Here is a 14,694-nt window from a genome sequence, read left to right on the forward strand (position 1 = left end):
GCCCGAGACACGTCAGGCTTACCACTTCCGCTCTCACCCGCGGGGACCTCAGCCCGGCTGGGAGCTTCTTCCTCATGTTAAAGGGGACGGCGGCCCCGCTTACTGATGGTTTCTTGAGCCGGGCAGCCGACCGGGTCTGGCTCTCCAGATAAGGACGCTTTTTCGGGAAGAGTCGCCGCGCCGCCCTCCTGTCCCTGGGAAGGTTTGGGGCGGAGGCCTTGACAGCAGTGCCCGTGAGCGCGCTCAGTGACTGTCCGGGACGTGGACCCGGGCGGCGGCCGCGCCCACACCTGGTGGACGCCCCGAAGCGTTTGCTGGCTGCTCCAGTGGCTTTCGCCACCGACAGCTGAGGCCTAGACCTGAGCGGTTCACGGTCCCCAGCCCGGGCCTGGTGAGGCTTTCAACACAGCCCACACAGGGTCCTAGAGCCTGGATCTCCCCCCCATCCTCCCCGTGTGAATGGCCGGTCTTCCCGAGGCTGCATTGGAGGCTCCGTGGCCATGCAATGACCGTTCGCTGCTGACGATAGGCTAGCTGGGCGGGGGCTGGTGGAGAGGCACAGAGAAGGGTGTCTGCCGGTTAACCCGGCAGTCTGACAGGGTTATTGTTAATTGCAGGTAAAGAAGCCATGCGTTCCTCTCTTTCCTGTTTTTGTTCTTATTCATCTATGTATATGTATTTGAACTGCTCTTAATTTTGTATTGCAGATTATTCAAGGGTATCTACCTTTAGGGGCATTTTCCCGGAGATCAGGCCCAGAGGCAGTGGCTTCCCTTTGGCCACCTGGGAGCAACATGTAAGGAAGCTGAGTCACAAGTGGCTTCTGGCCTGTAAAGTCCTTTATTTACCTACATCTGGCCTCTCTGACCCAGCCCTCCTTTCTACAGGAGGTGAGGTTCCAGGAAGTAGGGGGTTGCGTTTTTTAGAAAATGAATCTTGCAGTTAGAAAAGTAGCTTAAGCCCTAGCCTGTTTGGCTTGGTGGATAGAGCTTTGGCCTGTAGACAAAAGTTTGATTCAGTTCAAAGGTATAAGCCCAGGTTATGGCTCCATCCTCAGTAGGCAGCATGCAGGAGGCAGCCGATCAGTGATTCTCTCTTATCATTGATGTTTTTATCCCTCTCTTCCTCTCCCTTTCTGAAATAAGTAACAACAACAACAAAACACTTTTTTTAAAAGTAGCTTAAGCGGCTTTGGAAGAGTTTTTGAGTTTTTTTTTTTTTTTTTTTTTAATATATTTTATTGATTTTGTACAGAGAGGAAGGGAGAGAGATAGAGAGTCAGAAACCTCAATGAGAGAGAGTCATCCATCAGCTGCCTCTTGCACACCCCCCACTGGGGATATGCCCGCAACCAAGGCACATGCCCTTGACTGGAATCGAACCCGGGACCCCTCAGTCCCCAAGCCGACGCTCTATCCATTGAGCCAAACCAGTCTCGGCGAGTTTTTGAGTTTTTAAGCAACAACCATAGGTCTCTAAAGCCAGAAACCTGAGTCTCTTTTTTTCTTTTTAAAAAATATATTTTGATTTTTTTTACAGAGAGGAAGAGAGGGATAGAGAGTTAGAAACATCGATGAGAGAGAAACATCGATCAGCTGCCTCTTGCACAGCCCCTATTGAGGATGTACCCGCCACCAGGGTACATGCCCTTGACCGGAATCGAACCTGGGACCTTTCAGTCCTCAAGCCGATGCTCTATCCACTGAGCCAAACCGGTTTCGGCCTGAGCCTCTTTCTCTATTACCATATCCCTCCCCACCCCCCTGATCAATGTCACCAAATCCCCCCCCCTTTTTAAAAAAAAAAAAAAAAAAAAATATATATATATATATATATATATATATATATATATATATATATATATATTTTATTGATTTTGTACAGAGAGGAAGAGAGAGAGAGAGAGTTAGAAACATTGATGAGAGAGAGTCATCGATCAGTTGCCTCTTGCACACCCCCTACTGGGGATATGCCCGCAACCAAGGCATATGCCCTTGACCGGAATCAAACCCGGGACCTTTCAGTCCCCAAGCCTACGCTCTATCCATTGAGCCAAACCGGTTTCGGCACCAAATCCCTTTGACCCAAATACTACTGTGTTTCCCCGAAAATAAGACATCCTCCGAAAATAAGACCTACTTACAGGTTTCCTTCTGAGTGAAATATAAGGCATCCCTCGAAAATAAGCCCCCCCCCCCTTGCTGCTTTTAACCCTTTGCACTCCGAACCATTCTGGACATTGGCTACCAGCTACTCGACGCTACTTTGCGGTGGAATGCGTTGAAATAACTCAATTCCCCGTAATCACTAATAAACTGCAATGTCCCCTGAGAGGGGACATCCGAGTGATATGCTAGAATTCCGATGTCCCCTGAGAGGGGACAGCGGAGTGCAAAGGGTTTTAATATTCTCTCTGGAATGGGAGAGATAGAAACATCAATGATGAAAATCATTGATCAGCTGCCTCCTGCTGGGATTCTCATTGTTGATGTTTCTCTCTCCCTCTCCATTCCTCTCTGAAGTCAATAAAAAAATATATTTTTTAAAAAAGAATTTGTACTCGCCAAAACCGGTTTGGCTCAGTGGATAGAGCGTCGGCCTGTGGACTGAAGGGCCCCAAGTTTGATTCCAGTCAAGGGCATGTCCTCGGTGGGGGGTGTGCAGGAGGCAGCTGACCGATGATTCTCCTCCATCGATGTTTTTAACTCTCTATCCCTCTCTCTTCCTCTCTGTAAAAAATCAATAAAATATATTAAAAAAAAAAAAAAGAATTTGTACTTGATCCTAAGGAGAATGGGAACATATTAAATTGTTTTAAATGGGCCTAGCTAGTGTGGCTCAGCAGTAGAGCATTGACCCAGGAATCTAGAGGTCCCTGGTTTGATTCTGGGTCAAATGCTAGGGTTGTGGGCTCCATCCCCAGTGGGGGTTGTGCAGAAGGCAGCTGATTGATGATTTTCATCATTGATGTCTTCTCTCCCTTTCTCTCTGAAATCAATAAAAATATATTTTAAGAAATTGTTTTAAATGGAATTAAATCAGGTTTATGCTTTAGACTTTAGGGTGAAGTAGAGTTTAGGGTCATGGAAGGCCAGATAATGCATTTCAGGGTTAAGAGATGGAGTCTACTTCTCCACACTTTTAATCTTAGTGATCCTTGTAACCTTGTAATTGTCTTTACTCTTATAAAGGTATTACTCTTATATAGGCTTTGTGATTTTAGAACCTAGCCTTAATTGGTCGTGCAACTTGTGATTTTTTTTCTCTTGAAATTCAGTGTCACTATCTGAGGGAACTCTAGTTAGTCTGCTAGATAATGAGACCATATGAAGCAGAAACCATCCCAGCTGAGATGAGATCATCATTTGATACACCCAACTAAGTCTAGCTTAATTTGCAAAAATAAAGTTGTGTTAAGCCAAAAACAGAAAAATATATGAATTTTAAAGTTAGATTCTTTAGAATTGCTTCTACAATACCTTTCAATTTTCTTTAATATTCTCACACTCATTGCCCTAGCCAGTTTGGCTCAGTGGATAGAGTGTTGGCCTGAGCACTAAAAGGTCCCAGGTTCAATTCCCGCCAAGGGCACAAGCCCAGTTGCGGGCTTGATGCTTCCCCCTTCCCCTGCCCCAGTAGACAGCCAATCAGTGATTCTCATCATTGATGTTTCTCTCCTCTCTCAAATTAATTTAAAAAAAAATTCTCACACTCATGTGTTTTTTACACTAGATATAAAATCTGGGAGCACAGGGTCTACTAGCCTTGCTGCTTATTTTATCTCAGTACTCAGCACACTGAGACCTTGGCACATAGTAGGTGCTCAATAAACATGAATGATTGAAGTGACCATATCTATGGAGGGAGTCTCACCAGACTGTGAAGGTGCCCCAGGAATGGGTATGTTCCAAACCACTTCATTCTCAAGCCTTGTGGCCAGCGGTGAATAGAAGGTGGATTGTGATGTGTGCGGAACATGGGACCTTGGGGAATTCCATAATCAAGAGGAGAATGAGTAATAACAGCTAGTGGAGACAAAGAATTGCTTCTCCCTTTTCCCCTTCCATGTTCCTAGTGGAGAGCTGAACCCAGCATCCCAGATTGTGTGACTACACAGGCAAGCACTCGGAGACTAACTTCACTTTGATATCCTAGCCCTCAGTGGCTCAAGGTGTTGGTTTTCTGAGCAGACAGGAGGCTCTTAAGTAGCATAGCTCCCTGCTCTCAGCAAGCCCAAGAGATGGGGAAGGGAGACACCCAGGATCCAGCACCAACCACTTCCACTCCAGCCTACCGCTCCGTCATGGAGGAGTACGGCTATGAAGTGGGCAAGGCCATTGGCAATGGCTCCTATGGGACAGTGTATGAAGCTTATTACACAAAGCAGAAGGTCATGGTGGCTGTCAAGATCATTTCAAAGAAGAGGGCCTCTGAGGACTATCTTAACAAGTTCCTGCCTCGTGAGATACAGGTTAGAAAGGGGACAGGAAGAGGGAGTTGATAACCAAGCTGCTTAAGGCTTCTCAGAAGAGGTATGACTAGGAGGGAATGGGGCCGGAAACCCCCAAAACCAGAACTGATATAAATTCACTCTCTTTCCACTCATTCACCATCAGCCCTCAAAAAGGGAAAGTGCAAAGCACAGGGTTTGCCCACAGGTCACCAAGCCCTATTTTGTTCCTAATGCAAAGTTCTATGAAAGAAGCATGGAGCAAGCAGGGGGCTGGGAGCACAGCCACGGTTCTCCCTTCCCAGGCTTGATGGGTCCCTCTTCTGGGGCCAGGTAATGAAAGTCCTGCGGCACAAGAACCTCATCAACTTCTACCAGGCCATCGAGACCACGTCCCGTGTGTACATAATTCTGGAGCTGGCTCAGGGCGGCGATGTCCTCGAATGGGTCCAGCGCTACGGGGCCTGCTCTGAGCCCCTTGCGGGCAAGTGGTTCTCCCAGATGACCCTGGGCATCGCCTACCTGCACAGCAAGGGCATCGTGCACCGGTGAGTGCTGCCACCGGGCCGGGGCCTTTGGGCTCTCAAGGGGGTTTTATGGACATTTCTGCCCTGTTTTTTCCTTCCTTTGACCTCCCTTCTCAGTATCTAGGCCCATTCATCCATATTTTTTAGTCAGCTGGTCAAGAACATTTATTAAGTACCCACTGTGAGGAGAGCGCTTTATGAATGGCGAGCTCCCAGGGGTCCTCAGATACCACCCTCTTTCCTCTTTGGGCTCAGCTCACAACTTCATGGCTTCCTTCCTCTTTGTTTTCTCACAATGGCATCTCTCTCCCACCATGCCTTTCCTCACCTCTAGCCTCTGGCCCCTGGCCCTTCCATTCTGAGTCTAATACTAAGTCCTCTCCCTGACCCCCAGCTTTTCTGCTCCTTATAGGGACTTAAAGTTGGAGAACTTATTGCTGGACAAGCGGGAGAATGTGAAGATATCAGACTTTGGCTTTGCCAAGATGGTACCTTCTAACTATACTGTGCGTAACAGCCCTTCTTTACATCAAAGGGACTGTTTCACCCACCTCAGCCAGACCTACTGTGGCAGCTTTGCTTATGCCTGCCCAGAGATCTTGTTGGGCTTACCTTACAACCCTTTCCTGTCCGACACCTGGAGCATGGGTGTCATCCTCTACACTCTACTGGTTGCCCGCCTGCCCTTCGATGACACCAATCTCAAGAAGCTGCTGAAAGAGACTCAGAAGGAGGTCACTTTTCCACCTAATTTGTCCATCTCCCCGGAGTGCAAGGTGCTGGCTCCCCCAATAGTACTGAGGACTCGGGGATGACCCACAGGGAGGGAACCCAACCTAGGCTTCCCAACCCCGGGGAGGCTCTTCCCTGCCAGAGCCATCTTGCACTTTAGCCCCTGCCCTAGAATAGTGGGAAGGACTTAAAGGGCCGACCATGGGCTCCGCACCTTAGAAGTGAGTGGTGAGCAGGATCCACCTATCTTTTTAGGCCAGAAGAGGATTATACAAGGGACCCCCCCCCCACCACCACCACCAAACAAATCCATCCTTCTCTTCCCCTCCAGGGAGTTAAAGGCCTGGTTCTTCAGGATAAAATCAGGGCCAGAGCCCCTTCCATGAGTGGTGTGATGGGCTATCCTGCTTCGTTCTTAGGTCCCCTGTTCATTGCCTGTGTGGCATAATGGGAGGCTCAGCCAAGACCCCTCTCTCCCCTGCCTTAGAACCTGGTCTCCCAGACGCTACGTCAAGCCACCAAGCGTGCCACCATCCTGGACATCATCAAGGACCCATGGGTGATCAAGTTCCAGCCCGAGCAACCCACCCATGAGATCAGGCTGCTCGAGGCCATGTGGCAGCCGCTCAGCACGGTGAATTGTCCCGCATCCTTGGAAACCAATATGTGAAAGTGGCTGAGGCAGGGGTTGAGAGAGGAGCAAAGCAGGAAGGGTCTGGGGCAAAAATCTTTTATACCAAAAATAAATCTAATTCTGATTTAGTTTCATCAGTTGGGGTCAAAGATATTCTTTCCTCGGGGAATCTTAGCAGGGAACACTGCTGAGGGTAAGAGGTGGGTTTCTGCCCAGAGCCTGTGACTAGTAATCTTGACAGCTGTTAAGTCCACAATGTCATTCACAGTGTAGTTCATATTTGGCTCATGGGGGAGGGGGTGCTCAGATGAAAACGTGCTTTAGGAAAGTTTCATTATTCTGGCTAAGTACATGTTCACTATTTTACATTTCTTTGCACTTTATTATTTTTAATTAAAAAAATATATTTTAGCCAAAGCCGGTTTGGCTCAATGGATAGAGTGTAGGCCTGCAGATTGAGGGGTCCTGGGTTCAATTCCGGTCAGGGGCATGTGCCTTGGTTGCGGGCACATCCCCAAGGGATGTGCAGGAGACAGCTGATCGGTGTCTCTCTCTCTCTCGTTTCTAGCTCTCTATCCCTCTCCCTTCCTCTCTGTAAAAAAATCAATAATATATACAATAATACATATATATTATTGATTTTTTTACAGAGAGGGAGAGGGATAGTTAGAAACATCGATGAGAAACATCGATCAGCTGCCTCTTGCACACCCCCCACTGGGGATGTGCCCGCAACCAAGGTACATGCCCTTGACCAGAATGGAACCTGGGACCTTTCAGTCCCCAGGCCGACGCTCTATCCACCAAGCCAGACTGGTTTCAGCTCTTTGCACTTTAAATGGTCAAGTCATAGGGTAGAGGCCCTGGTTGCTCTGTTTGGTCATGGCTCTGCTTCTGTCTATAGTCTAAAGCAGTGATCGGCAAACTCATTAATCAACAGAGCCAAATATTCAGTATAATGATTGGAATTTCTTTTGAGAGCCAAAAACCAACATCTGCTCATGGGCCACAAAGTTTCAATCGCACTGTATGTGTGTGCCCGCACGTGGTATTTTGTGGAAGAGCCACATTCAAGGGCCAAAGAGCCGCATGTGGCTTACAAGCAGCGGTTTGCTGACCACTGGTCTAAAGGGACAGCGTTGTTTGTTCTTTTAGAAATGGGTTAAGTGTGGCCAATGGTGCTCAGTGGCTGGAGGTCTCAGTTCAGTTACAGGTCGGGGCACATACCTGGGCTGCTGGCTCCATCCCCAGTAGGGGGGGCAGCCGATCAATGATTTTCTCTCATCATTGATGTTTCTCTCTCTCCCTCTCTGAAAGCAATACAAATGTTTTTGTTTTTTAAAGGAAAAAAATGGGTATCAGGATATATGAAGTATCTTTTTCCTTGTCACTTCTCTAAATTCACTATTGAAACAACCCTAGTGTATCATAGCCCCGTACACTATTGCTCCTAGACAGAAAAGTGACCGTTCAAGTCTACTAACTATGGGTTCTGGATAAAGGAGAGCTTCTTGCCCCGTTATCCCTGTATTCTCCCTCCCTGTCATTAATAATGAGCTTTGCAAAAGGAAATGGGTGGTAAATCATGGGGCTGTCTTGTCAGACGCTGCCTGGGGGAAAAAGTTCCAGTTCTAAGATAAGCAACAGATGGCAGTTTCCTCAACCACAGCTCTCGCAACTCTAGGACAAACCAACTTGAAAGATAAACCTAGTAGGTAAAAGAGATTGGAAACATTTATTCTATGTTCCAATGCCCCTTCATTATTCCTGTTACTATTCATTGCCTGAAACAGCTCCAAGTTTCAGGTGGAGACAAGGCAGTATAAGCACTAGGATTCCATCTGCCCAATTTTATTTATTTTTTATTTTTAAAAAATATATTTTATTGATTTTTTACAGAGAGAAAGGGAAAGAAATAGAGAGCTAGAAACATTGAGGAGAGAGAAACAGATCAGCTGCCTCCTGCACCCCCCCCCCACTGGGGATGTGCCCGCAACCAAGGTACATGCCCTTGACCAGAAACGAACCTGGGACCTTTCAGTCCACAGACCGACACTCTATCCACTGAGCCAAACCGGTTTTGGCTGCCCAATTTTATTGAAGACGAGGGCACTGTAACTGCTATCAAAGAGAAGGGAGCCCAGGGGCTCCTCCCGCACCAAGACCCTTCTTCAGAGTTGAGCCAGGGACTGGAGGGCAACAGACCTTTCCCTGGCAGGGCTATCCCACCACCCTCAGCAGGGCCTCCCCAAAAGGCTATCTTCCTTTAGCTCAGCACTTGGCCCTTAAGGAAAAGAGATCAATGAAGGCAGCATCAGGAAGATAAGCCCAGACTCCTCAGGATACCCACTCGGCCAGCTGCTGAAGTTCTTCGTCTTCATCCGCGGTGGGAGCTTTGGGGACAAGGATATCCAGAGAAAGACGTGTTAAAGCCTCAGCATCTTCCAGTCACCCCCTGCTACAGCACTCGGAACCTGCTGAATTCACTCTCCCCAGCAAAGAACCTAAAGGTTTGGTACTTCTGCTTGCTGGGCTGCTGCTAATCCTGTATCTTTGTGCAAATTTTTAAAAGGTGCCTGTTTTGCACAGCATCTGCAGCTCTACACCAGGGAACACAGCTTGCTGAGTGGAGCACAGACCGGATTTCAGTCCCCATTCCCCTTTAGCCAGGTCCCCTCACAACAACCTGTACAACTTTCGCAGCCGCCCTTTCTGCCTGGTCCTTTAAGGCAGGATAGATGAGGAAATCTCTCCCATTTCTATCCCACCCTCTCAAGTCCCTGAGGCATCAGAACAGCCCTGGGTACCTGGCCCTGCGGGCAGATGTGTAGAGGGCACACTGGGCAGTTTGACTGGGGGTTCCTCCTCCTTGTCGCCCACATGTAACAACTCCCGAGCCAATTCCTCCTGTTCCAGCTCCTCTAGTTCCTCCAACAGTTCATCCTAGATCGGGAACGACAAGATGCAAGATGAAGAAAGGAAACCTTTGTTTCTGAGAACATACCACGTTCCCCTCTAAACTTGCCCTCCAATTCTCATTGTTTTTGGCTGGTCCCATGCTTTCCCCAAGAACTTCCTGACCCCTCACTCCCAATCACCTCATCCACATCATCTGCAAAGCCCACAGGCCGAGAAATGGCATCAGAAATCTGCTGGGCCACCTCCTGTTGTTCTGTGATGTCGGCCATCAGTTCGTCCACCTTGTCAATGTCCCTGAGAAACAGACAGCCAAGAAATCAGGCAACTGCCCCCCTGACCTTCTGATCTCACAGGAAGTCCCTTGCATGTGGCCTCGCCGATAAATCCATGGCTAGCAGGTATAAGAGATCCCTGGAAAATTGTAACTAGGCAAGTTACAATGGCAAACTGAAAAATGGCAAGAATTCACATGGGAACGGGGGTGGGGCTGGGAATAGATTATACTCCCTTTTCTAAAGATCTTTAAAAATTGGGAAAATCAGCCGGGACCAGTTTGGCTCAATGGATAGAGCGTCGGCTTGGGGACTGAAGGGTCCCGGGTTCGATTCCGGTCAAGGGCATGTACCTTGGTTGCGGGCATATCCCCGGTAGGGGGTGTGCAAGAGGCAGCTGATCGATGACTCTCTCATCGATGTTTCTAACTCTCTATCTCTCTCCCTTCCTCTCTGTATAAAATCAATAAAATATATTTTTTTTTAAAAAAAATTAGGAAAATCATTTTTCTAGCCAGAAAAGAGAGATTCTTGCAAGAAGAAGGGAGGCTGACAGACGTCTAGCCATCATAGGTGTCTATACTGTAGATTCACATTCTGAGAGCTTTTAAGATCCAAAGCATAACACCCAGCTCCTCTCCTGTCCTTGGCCCCTTCCCCCCATACCCACATGTCCTGGTAGGCTTTCTTCATGCCTTGGGCAGCAAGCTCCATGGTGCGAAGCACTTCTGCATTGGTGGTGGCATTCTCGATGGCTTCACGCTGAAACTCCAGGGTGGATAATGTCCCATCCGTTTGTGCTAGCTGCTGTTCCAATCTTTTCTTCCTCCGCAAAGCCTGTAGGGCAGCTGACCCAGCCCACACCTTGAACGTCAGAGTCAGAAGCCCCTGCTTCCCACCTGGGTCCTCCCGATTGGCACCTTTCCCCTGTCACCTCTCTTATTTTTGGTCCCATGCTTCTTGGCTGTCTGTAGCTCCCGTTGGATCTTCTGTTCCAGAAACTCCTGTTTCTTGATCAGTATCATCTCCGTTTCCTTCAGTTTCTGTATGGCCTCTTCAGGGCTTGGTCCCTTCTCCTTCTTCCCTGGAGTTCAATAGAGAAGGCCCATATTGTGTGAAGAGAGAAAATTACCCACCAATCATGGAGTGCACGGTATGTGCTAGGCACCTGGCTGTGTTATTTTAATCCCCAAATGACTCTCTACATGAATGGACTTTACAAATGTGAAAACAGGGCCAAAGCCGGTTTGGCTCAGTGGTAGAGCGTCGGTCTGTGGACTAAAAGGTCCCGGGTTCGATTCCGGCCAAGGGCATGTACATTGGTTGCGGGTACATCTCCGGTGGGGGGTGTGCAAGAGGCAGCTGATCGATGTTTCTCTCTCATCGACGTTTCTAGTTCTCTCTCTCCCTTCCTCTCTGTAAAAAAATCAATAAAATATATTTAAAAAAATGTGAAAACAGGCACAAAGACATTAACATTTTTTTGGTATGAAATCACAACTAATAAGAGATTGAGCAGTAATTGAAATGTGGAAATATGTCTTCCAAAGCCAAGCTGCCTCTTCAAGTCATTTCCAGCCTTTAAAAATTTGTTTGTAGACTTTATTTCTTAGAGTAGTTTTAGAGTCACAGCAAAATTGAGTGGAAGGTACAGATATTTTCCATTTGCCCCTTGCACCCACATATGCATAACCTCCCATTATCACATCCCCCACCAGAACTGTTACTTTTTATAATCACTGTTCCATTTGCTATCCTAGGAGATACCCAAGGTCCTGACACCACAGGCTTAAATGAAATGAAGTACAGGGGGCTAGAGGAAAAGAATTAAAACCTGATTTAATCTTTCCTTTCATCTTCTGCACTTCTCAGTTATTTCCCTCAGCCCACAAATCTGATGGCCCTTGCCTGCTTAAAATCCTTCCATACTCACTACTGCCTACAGGATAAAATCCGGAACTTTAAAAGTGAGACACACAAGATCATCTCCAACTACACCTCCTTCTGCTTTCTTTTCCCCTTCAGTGCACATATTCGGGGAACTACTCTTCCACCTTAATAGCCTCTTTCCAGCCTTTGTTTTGCGCACACACACAGGCACCCCTTCGTGGGGTACCTCAATTCTCCACTTGCCATACTTCTAGCCGTCTGGACCCCGGGCACCTGCTTCTTCTATGCTTCCCTGGTTCTCACGAACGTCACCATGCAGTGTTATATTATACTGGAAATGCCAGTTTTTGCTTGTCTTCCCATATCAAATAGGAGCTTTGAGAAGGCCCCTTTCTTCAGATTCCCTCTTGCCCTGGAGAGCATCAGAGTTTTGGAAAGGACTGGGCACTGGCCGTCGGAACCTAGCCTGTGGGCGCCAGCACCGCCACCGCCCTCCACTCACGAGCTCTTCCAGCCGAGGCGGCGGGAGGCGGCGGGCAGCCTGGCGCTCTGGCCAGGGGGGGCCTCCCGGCACCGCAGGCCTTGCTGGGCCATCACCGGGGTTTTCGGACAGCATGTCCCCTGGGTTTCTTCCCCGTCCGCCTCCCCGTCCCCGTCCCTTTCCCGGTGGCCCGCGCTCACCCCTCCCGAAGAACCGGCTGAGACCACTCATCGCCCTGCCTCTCCCGCCTCAGCCCCTCGGTCCGCACGCTTCCGCCTGGTTCCTGGTTCCCCGGAGCGCGCGGCCCTCACTCAGCACCCGCCCGGCCAATCCCCTCTCGGGGCCGCCGCCGCGACATCACCAGGCGCCCCGGAAGCCACTGCGGTCACGTGAGGCGACCTCCAGCCCCAAACACACAACCCGGTTTACAGCAGCCGCTTCCAGCAGACCGTCCCCCAGACCGTCCCACCCGAGGGGAGCGGGGCGGGGCGGGGCGGGGCGAGCGGGAAGAGAGGAACCGAAGGACTAGAATGCATGCTTGTGAGCTTAAGCAATGGACACAGACGGGGGTGGGTGGTGTGAGGGCATGTGCTGGGGAGTGGGGGCGGCCGGGGAGAGGTCAATGGGGAGAGGGGGGAGAGGGGGGAGAGGGAAGGAGACTTATGTAACCAAAACTAAAAATTTAAAAATAAAATACACACACACACAAAGGCTACCCCCACCCCAAAAATAAACTGTTTCCTGAAAGGAAATGTACAGGGGACAGTGGAAGACAGTGCTTCATGCCCTGGACAGCTCAGGACAAGGTATGGGGATGGGGCCAGTACGAGGGGATCAGAGTCCTGGTTTTGCCACAAGGCTGTAAGGCAGAGAGAGCCTGATGCAGTCTAACCCTCACACTCTGGGCAGCCAACCCTGGTCCACACGCGAGAAAAACAACTCCACACTGTGATAAGATTTCTTCTGTCACACAAATACACTTTATAATTTACACATGCACCTGAAAATGCCTTCCCAGTTTTCTTGAGTTTATGCCTCAAATGAATCTCCTCCACAGGACTGGACCTCAGGGTCCTGCGTGGGCCTTTGCAAATGTCTCTAATCCCTGAGTTAGGATTTGAAGACTCATTCCATTATGAACATGAATGCAGGTAACACCTAGAAAGAAAAGAGATATTTTTATACCCAACTTCTCCTAGGAACCTTTTCTTCCCCAGGTCCCAAATAGTTCTTCTCACCGCTCAGTACCCAGTTTGCTGACATCTACAATATTCCGCTTCTCATCATCGAAGAAGATCATCTGGGAGAAAGGAACTCCAGTCTTCTTCTGCAGCCTGGGCAAGGCAGGGCAGGGCAGGGGAGTAACCATGCTGGCTTTTTAGTTCTTCTAGTCTCTCTGCTCTTCTCTCCCTACTTCTCCCCTCATCTCCCTCATACCTCTCAAAGTGTGTGACCTTGCTGCCTGGATAGATTTCCCTTTGAACAAAGTATCTGGCGAGGTCAAAGAGCTCCAGTAGCTGGTTGGCCCCTTCAATTTCACCCGTCCTGCGAAAAGATGGCCTAGATGCGATCAGGAGAGTGGAGGGCCTGAGCTGCAAGTGAAGTTATGTATCACCAGCGGGAAATCAACTTGCTGGTTCCCCAGGATGGATGTTTAGGCTTCTGAGGTCCTTATTCTACTTCAAATCCTTCCTGTCTGACATAGGGGGTGCTAAGCCAACGATTAATAATAATAATAATAATAAGGCACGGGAGAAGTTATAATTTTAAAAATGTAAAATACTTACAAATTTTCCACCGCCTAAATTTTTGTAACCAAGGGGTTACACAAGAAGTCTCACGTATGCATCTATCAACATTAGATTGACAGTTTTTTTCAGTTGTTCTTACCGTGAAGCAGCTGCAATGGGTACCCCAAGGCCTCGAAGTCGATCCAGGACCTCGGGCACCTCTGGGTACAGTCGGATGGTCCTGCCCTGACTGTCTCGCACAGATCCATCACTGGAGAAGAGAATGCACTCAGCTCCGGCCCGGTCCCTAGCCCGTCCTCTCCCGCCCGCCCTCACCTGCTCTTGTGGAATGGGGGGTCTACGTGCGTGTCCACCCAGAACGGCCAGAGCGTGTAATCTGCGCGGGGAAGAGAGGGAGGGTTCAGCCTGGAGGGGGCAGGGCCTCGAGAACTGGAACTGGGGTTTGGAAAAGGAGCGCGCCCTACGAAACTCTCCGCAGTGAGTCCCTCACCCAGATCGAAGACGGCGAGCTTAGGGAGCTGCGCCATCACCGGCGCCCAAGGCTGCGTGCAGGGAGGCGGGGCCTCCTCTGGGGCTCAGACGCCCTCGGCAGCTGTCACCGCCCCGGGCTGTGAAGGCCGTGCAAGGATGCCACCTGACGGTGGAGGGTGGGAAGGGCTGCAGCGAGTGCCGCACGCGACCGCACGCTGGACCACAGCGTTTTCAGCTTCAACCCCTAGATTCTACTAGAGACGCCAAGGAAAGGAAGACCTTTCTTCTGGCACCAGTCCCTCATTTCACCTTACCAACTGAGACAAGAGAGCCTTCATAGCTTGTCACTCCTCACTCAAGCTCTGTTCTAATCAGAGCTTTTCCACAGTATAGAGCCCAGAGCCCTCAGCAATATTCCCACCATAAAGTACGTGGTATCTGTAAAACCCTTCAGGCCTTTCTCAAGTCAGGCCCAAATGTCCAGTAGGTGATAATTCACTCCTGGTTTCTACCACCCATGTCAGTAATATGATGATAGGTGTATAACCACCAGTTTCGGGGGAGAAA

General features: G+C 49.2%; 3 protein-coding genes across 8 annotated transcripts; 1 reads left to right on the forward strand and 2 right to left on the reverse strand.

Annotated features, from left to right (window-relative positions):
• Window positions 1-35: 35 nt before the first annotated feature.
• TSSK4 (testis specific serine kinase 4) lies at window positions 36-6,489 on the forward strand. 4 transcript variants are annotated; one of them, XM_084906938.1, is made up of 4 exons: window positions 36-391; window positions 4,784-4,998; window positions 5,390-5,753; window positions 6,197-6,489. In XM_084906938.1, the coding sequence occupies exons 2-4, from the start codon at window positions 4,787-4,789 to the stop codon at window positions 6,377-6,379; spliced, it is 759 nt and encodes a 252-aa protein (XP_084763064.1). In that variant the 5' UTR covers window positions 36-391; window positions 4,784-4,786; the 3' UTR covers window positions 6,380-6,489. The 4 variants fall into 4 exon arrangements, with proteins under 4 accessions (XP_084763064.1, XP_084763065.1, XP_084763067.1 ...); XM_084906939.1 differs by lacking the exon at window positions 36-391 and adding an exon at window positions 558-617; XM_084906941.1 differs by lacking the exon at window positions 36-391 and adding an exon at window positions 4,108-4,471 and having other exon boundaries at window positions 5,360-5,753.
• A 1,690-nt stretch (window positions 6,490-8,179) lies between these two features.
• On the reverse strand, window positions 8,180-12,382 carry CHMP4A (charged multivesicular body protein 4A). The gene is made up of 6 exons (XM_084860770.1): window positions 12,106-12,382; window positions 10,469-10,618; window positions 10,205-10,382; window positions 9,442-9,556; window positions 9,151-9,286; window positions 8,180-8,736 (listed from the first exon to the last, which is right to left on the reverse strand). The coding sequence occupies exons 1-6, from the start codon at window positions 12,134-12,136 to the stop codon at window positions 8,681-8,683; spliced, it is 666 nt and encodes a 221-aa protein (XP_084716896.1). The 5' UTR covers window positions 12,137-12,382; the 3' UTR covers window positions 8,180-8,680.
• Window positions 10,483-14,237, reverse strand: LOC311609968 (magnesium-dependent phosphatase 1). 3 transcript variants are annotated; one of them, XR_014792867.1, is made up of 7 exons: window positions 14,147-14,237; window positions 13,972-14,032; window positions 13,796-13,906; window positions 13,343-13,450; window positions 13,154-13,239; window positions 12,906-13,063; window positions 10,483-10,618 (listed from the first exon to the last, which is right to left on the reverse strand). XR_014792867.1 is itself a non-coding variant. In XM_084860781.1 (6 exons), exons 1-6 carry the CDS (start codon window positions 14,181-14,183, stop codon window positions 12,972-12,974), a joined length of 495 nt encoding a protein of 164 aa, XP_084716907.1. In that variant the 5' UTR covers window positions 14,184-14,237; the 3' UTR covers window positions 12,858-12,971. The 3 variants fall into 3 exon arrangements, 2 of the variants coding, with proteins under 2 accessions (XP_084716907.1, XP_084716908.1); XM_084860781.1 differs by lacking the exon at window positions 10,483-10,618 and having other exon boundaries at window positions 12,858-13,063; XM_084860782.1 differs by lacking the exon at window positions 10,483-10,618 and having other exon boundaries at window positions 12,858-13,063; window positions 13,144-13,239.
• Between the last annotated feature and the right edge of the window lie 457 nt (window positions 14,238-14,694).

This window comes from Pipistrellus hanaki (genome assembly GCF_964339955.1).
Source record: "Pipistrellus hanaki genome assembly, chromosome: 1".
Lineage (NCBI taxonomy): Eukaryota > Metazoa > Chordata > Mammalia > Chiroptera > Vespertilionidae > Pipistrellus > Pipistrellus hanaki.

Bases quoted from the DNA above. Each gene is read 5' to 3' on its own strand.
- LOC311609968 (XM_084860781.1), bottom strand. From the start codon at position 14,183: ATGGCGCAGCTCCCTAAGCTCGCCGTCTTCGATCTGG. The intron at 13,451-13,795 runs GTAAGAACAACT...ATCTTTTCGCAG, and splicing joins CCCATTGCAGCTGCTTCACG to GACGGGTGAAATTGAAGGGG. The intron at 13,240-13,342 runs GTATGAGGGAGA...TGCCTTGCCCAG, and splicing joins AAGGTCACACACTTTGAGAG to GCTGCAGAAGAAGACTGGAG.
- CHMP4A (XM_084860770.1), bottom strand. From the start codon at position 12,136: ATGAGTGGTCTCAGCCGGTTCTTCGGGAGGG. The intron at 10,619-12,105 runs GTGAGCGCGGGC...ATTGAACTCCAG, and splicing joins CAGCCGGTTCTTCGGGAGGG to GGAAGAAGGAGAAGGGACCA. The intron at 10,383-10,468 runs GTGACAGGGGAA...GGGCTGGGTCAG, and splicing joins TGGGACCAAAAATAAGAGAG to CTGCCCTACAGGCTTTGCGG.
- TSSK4 (XM_084906941.1), top strand. From the start codon at position 4,241: ATGGGGAAGGGAGACACCCAGGATCCAGCACCAACCACTTCCACTCCA. The intron at 4,472-4,783 runs GTTAGAAAGGGG...TTCTGGGGCCAG, and splicing joins TCCTGCCTCGTGAGATACAG to GTAATGAAAGTCCTGCGGCA. The intron at 5,754-6,196 runs GTGCTGGCTCCC...CCCCTGCCTTAG, and splicing joins CCATCTCCCCGGAGTGCAAG to AACCTGGTCTCCCAGACGCT.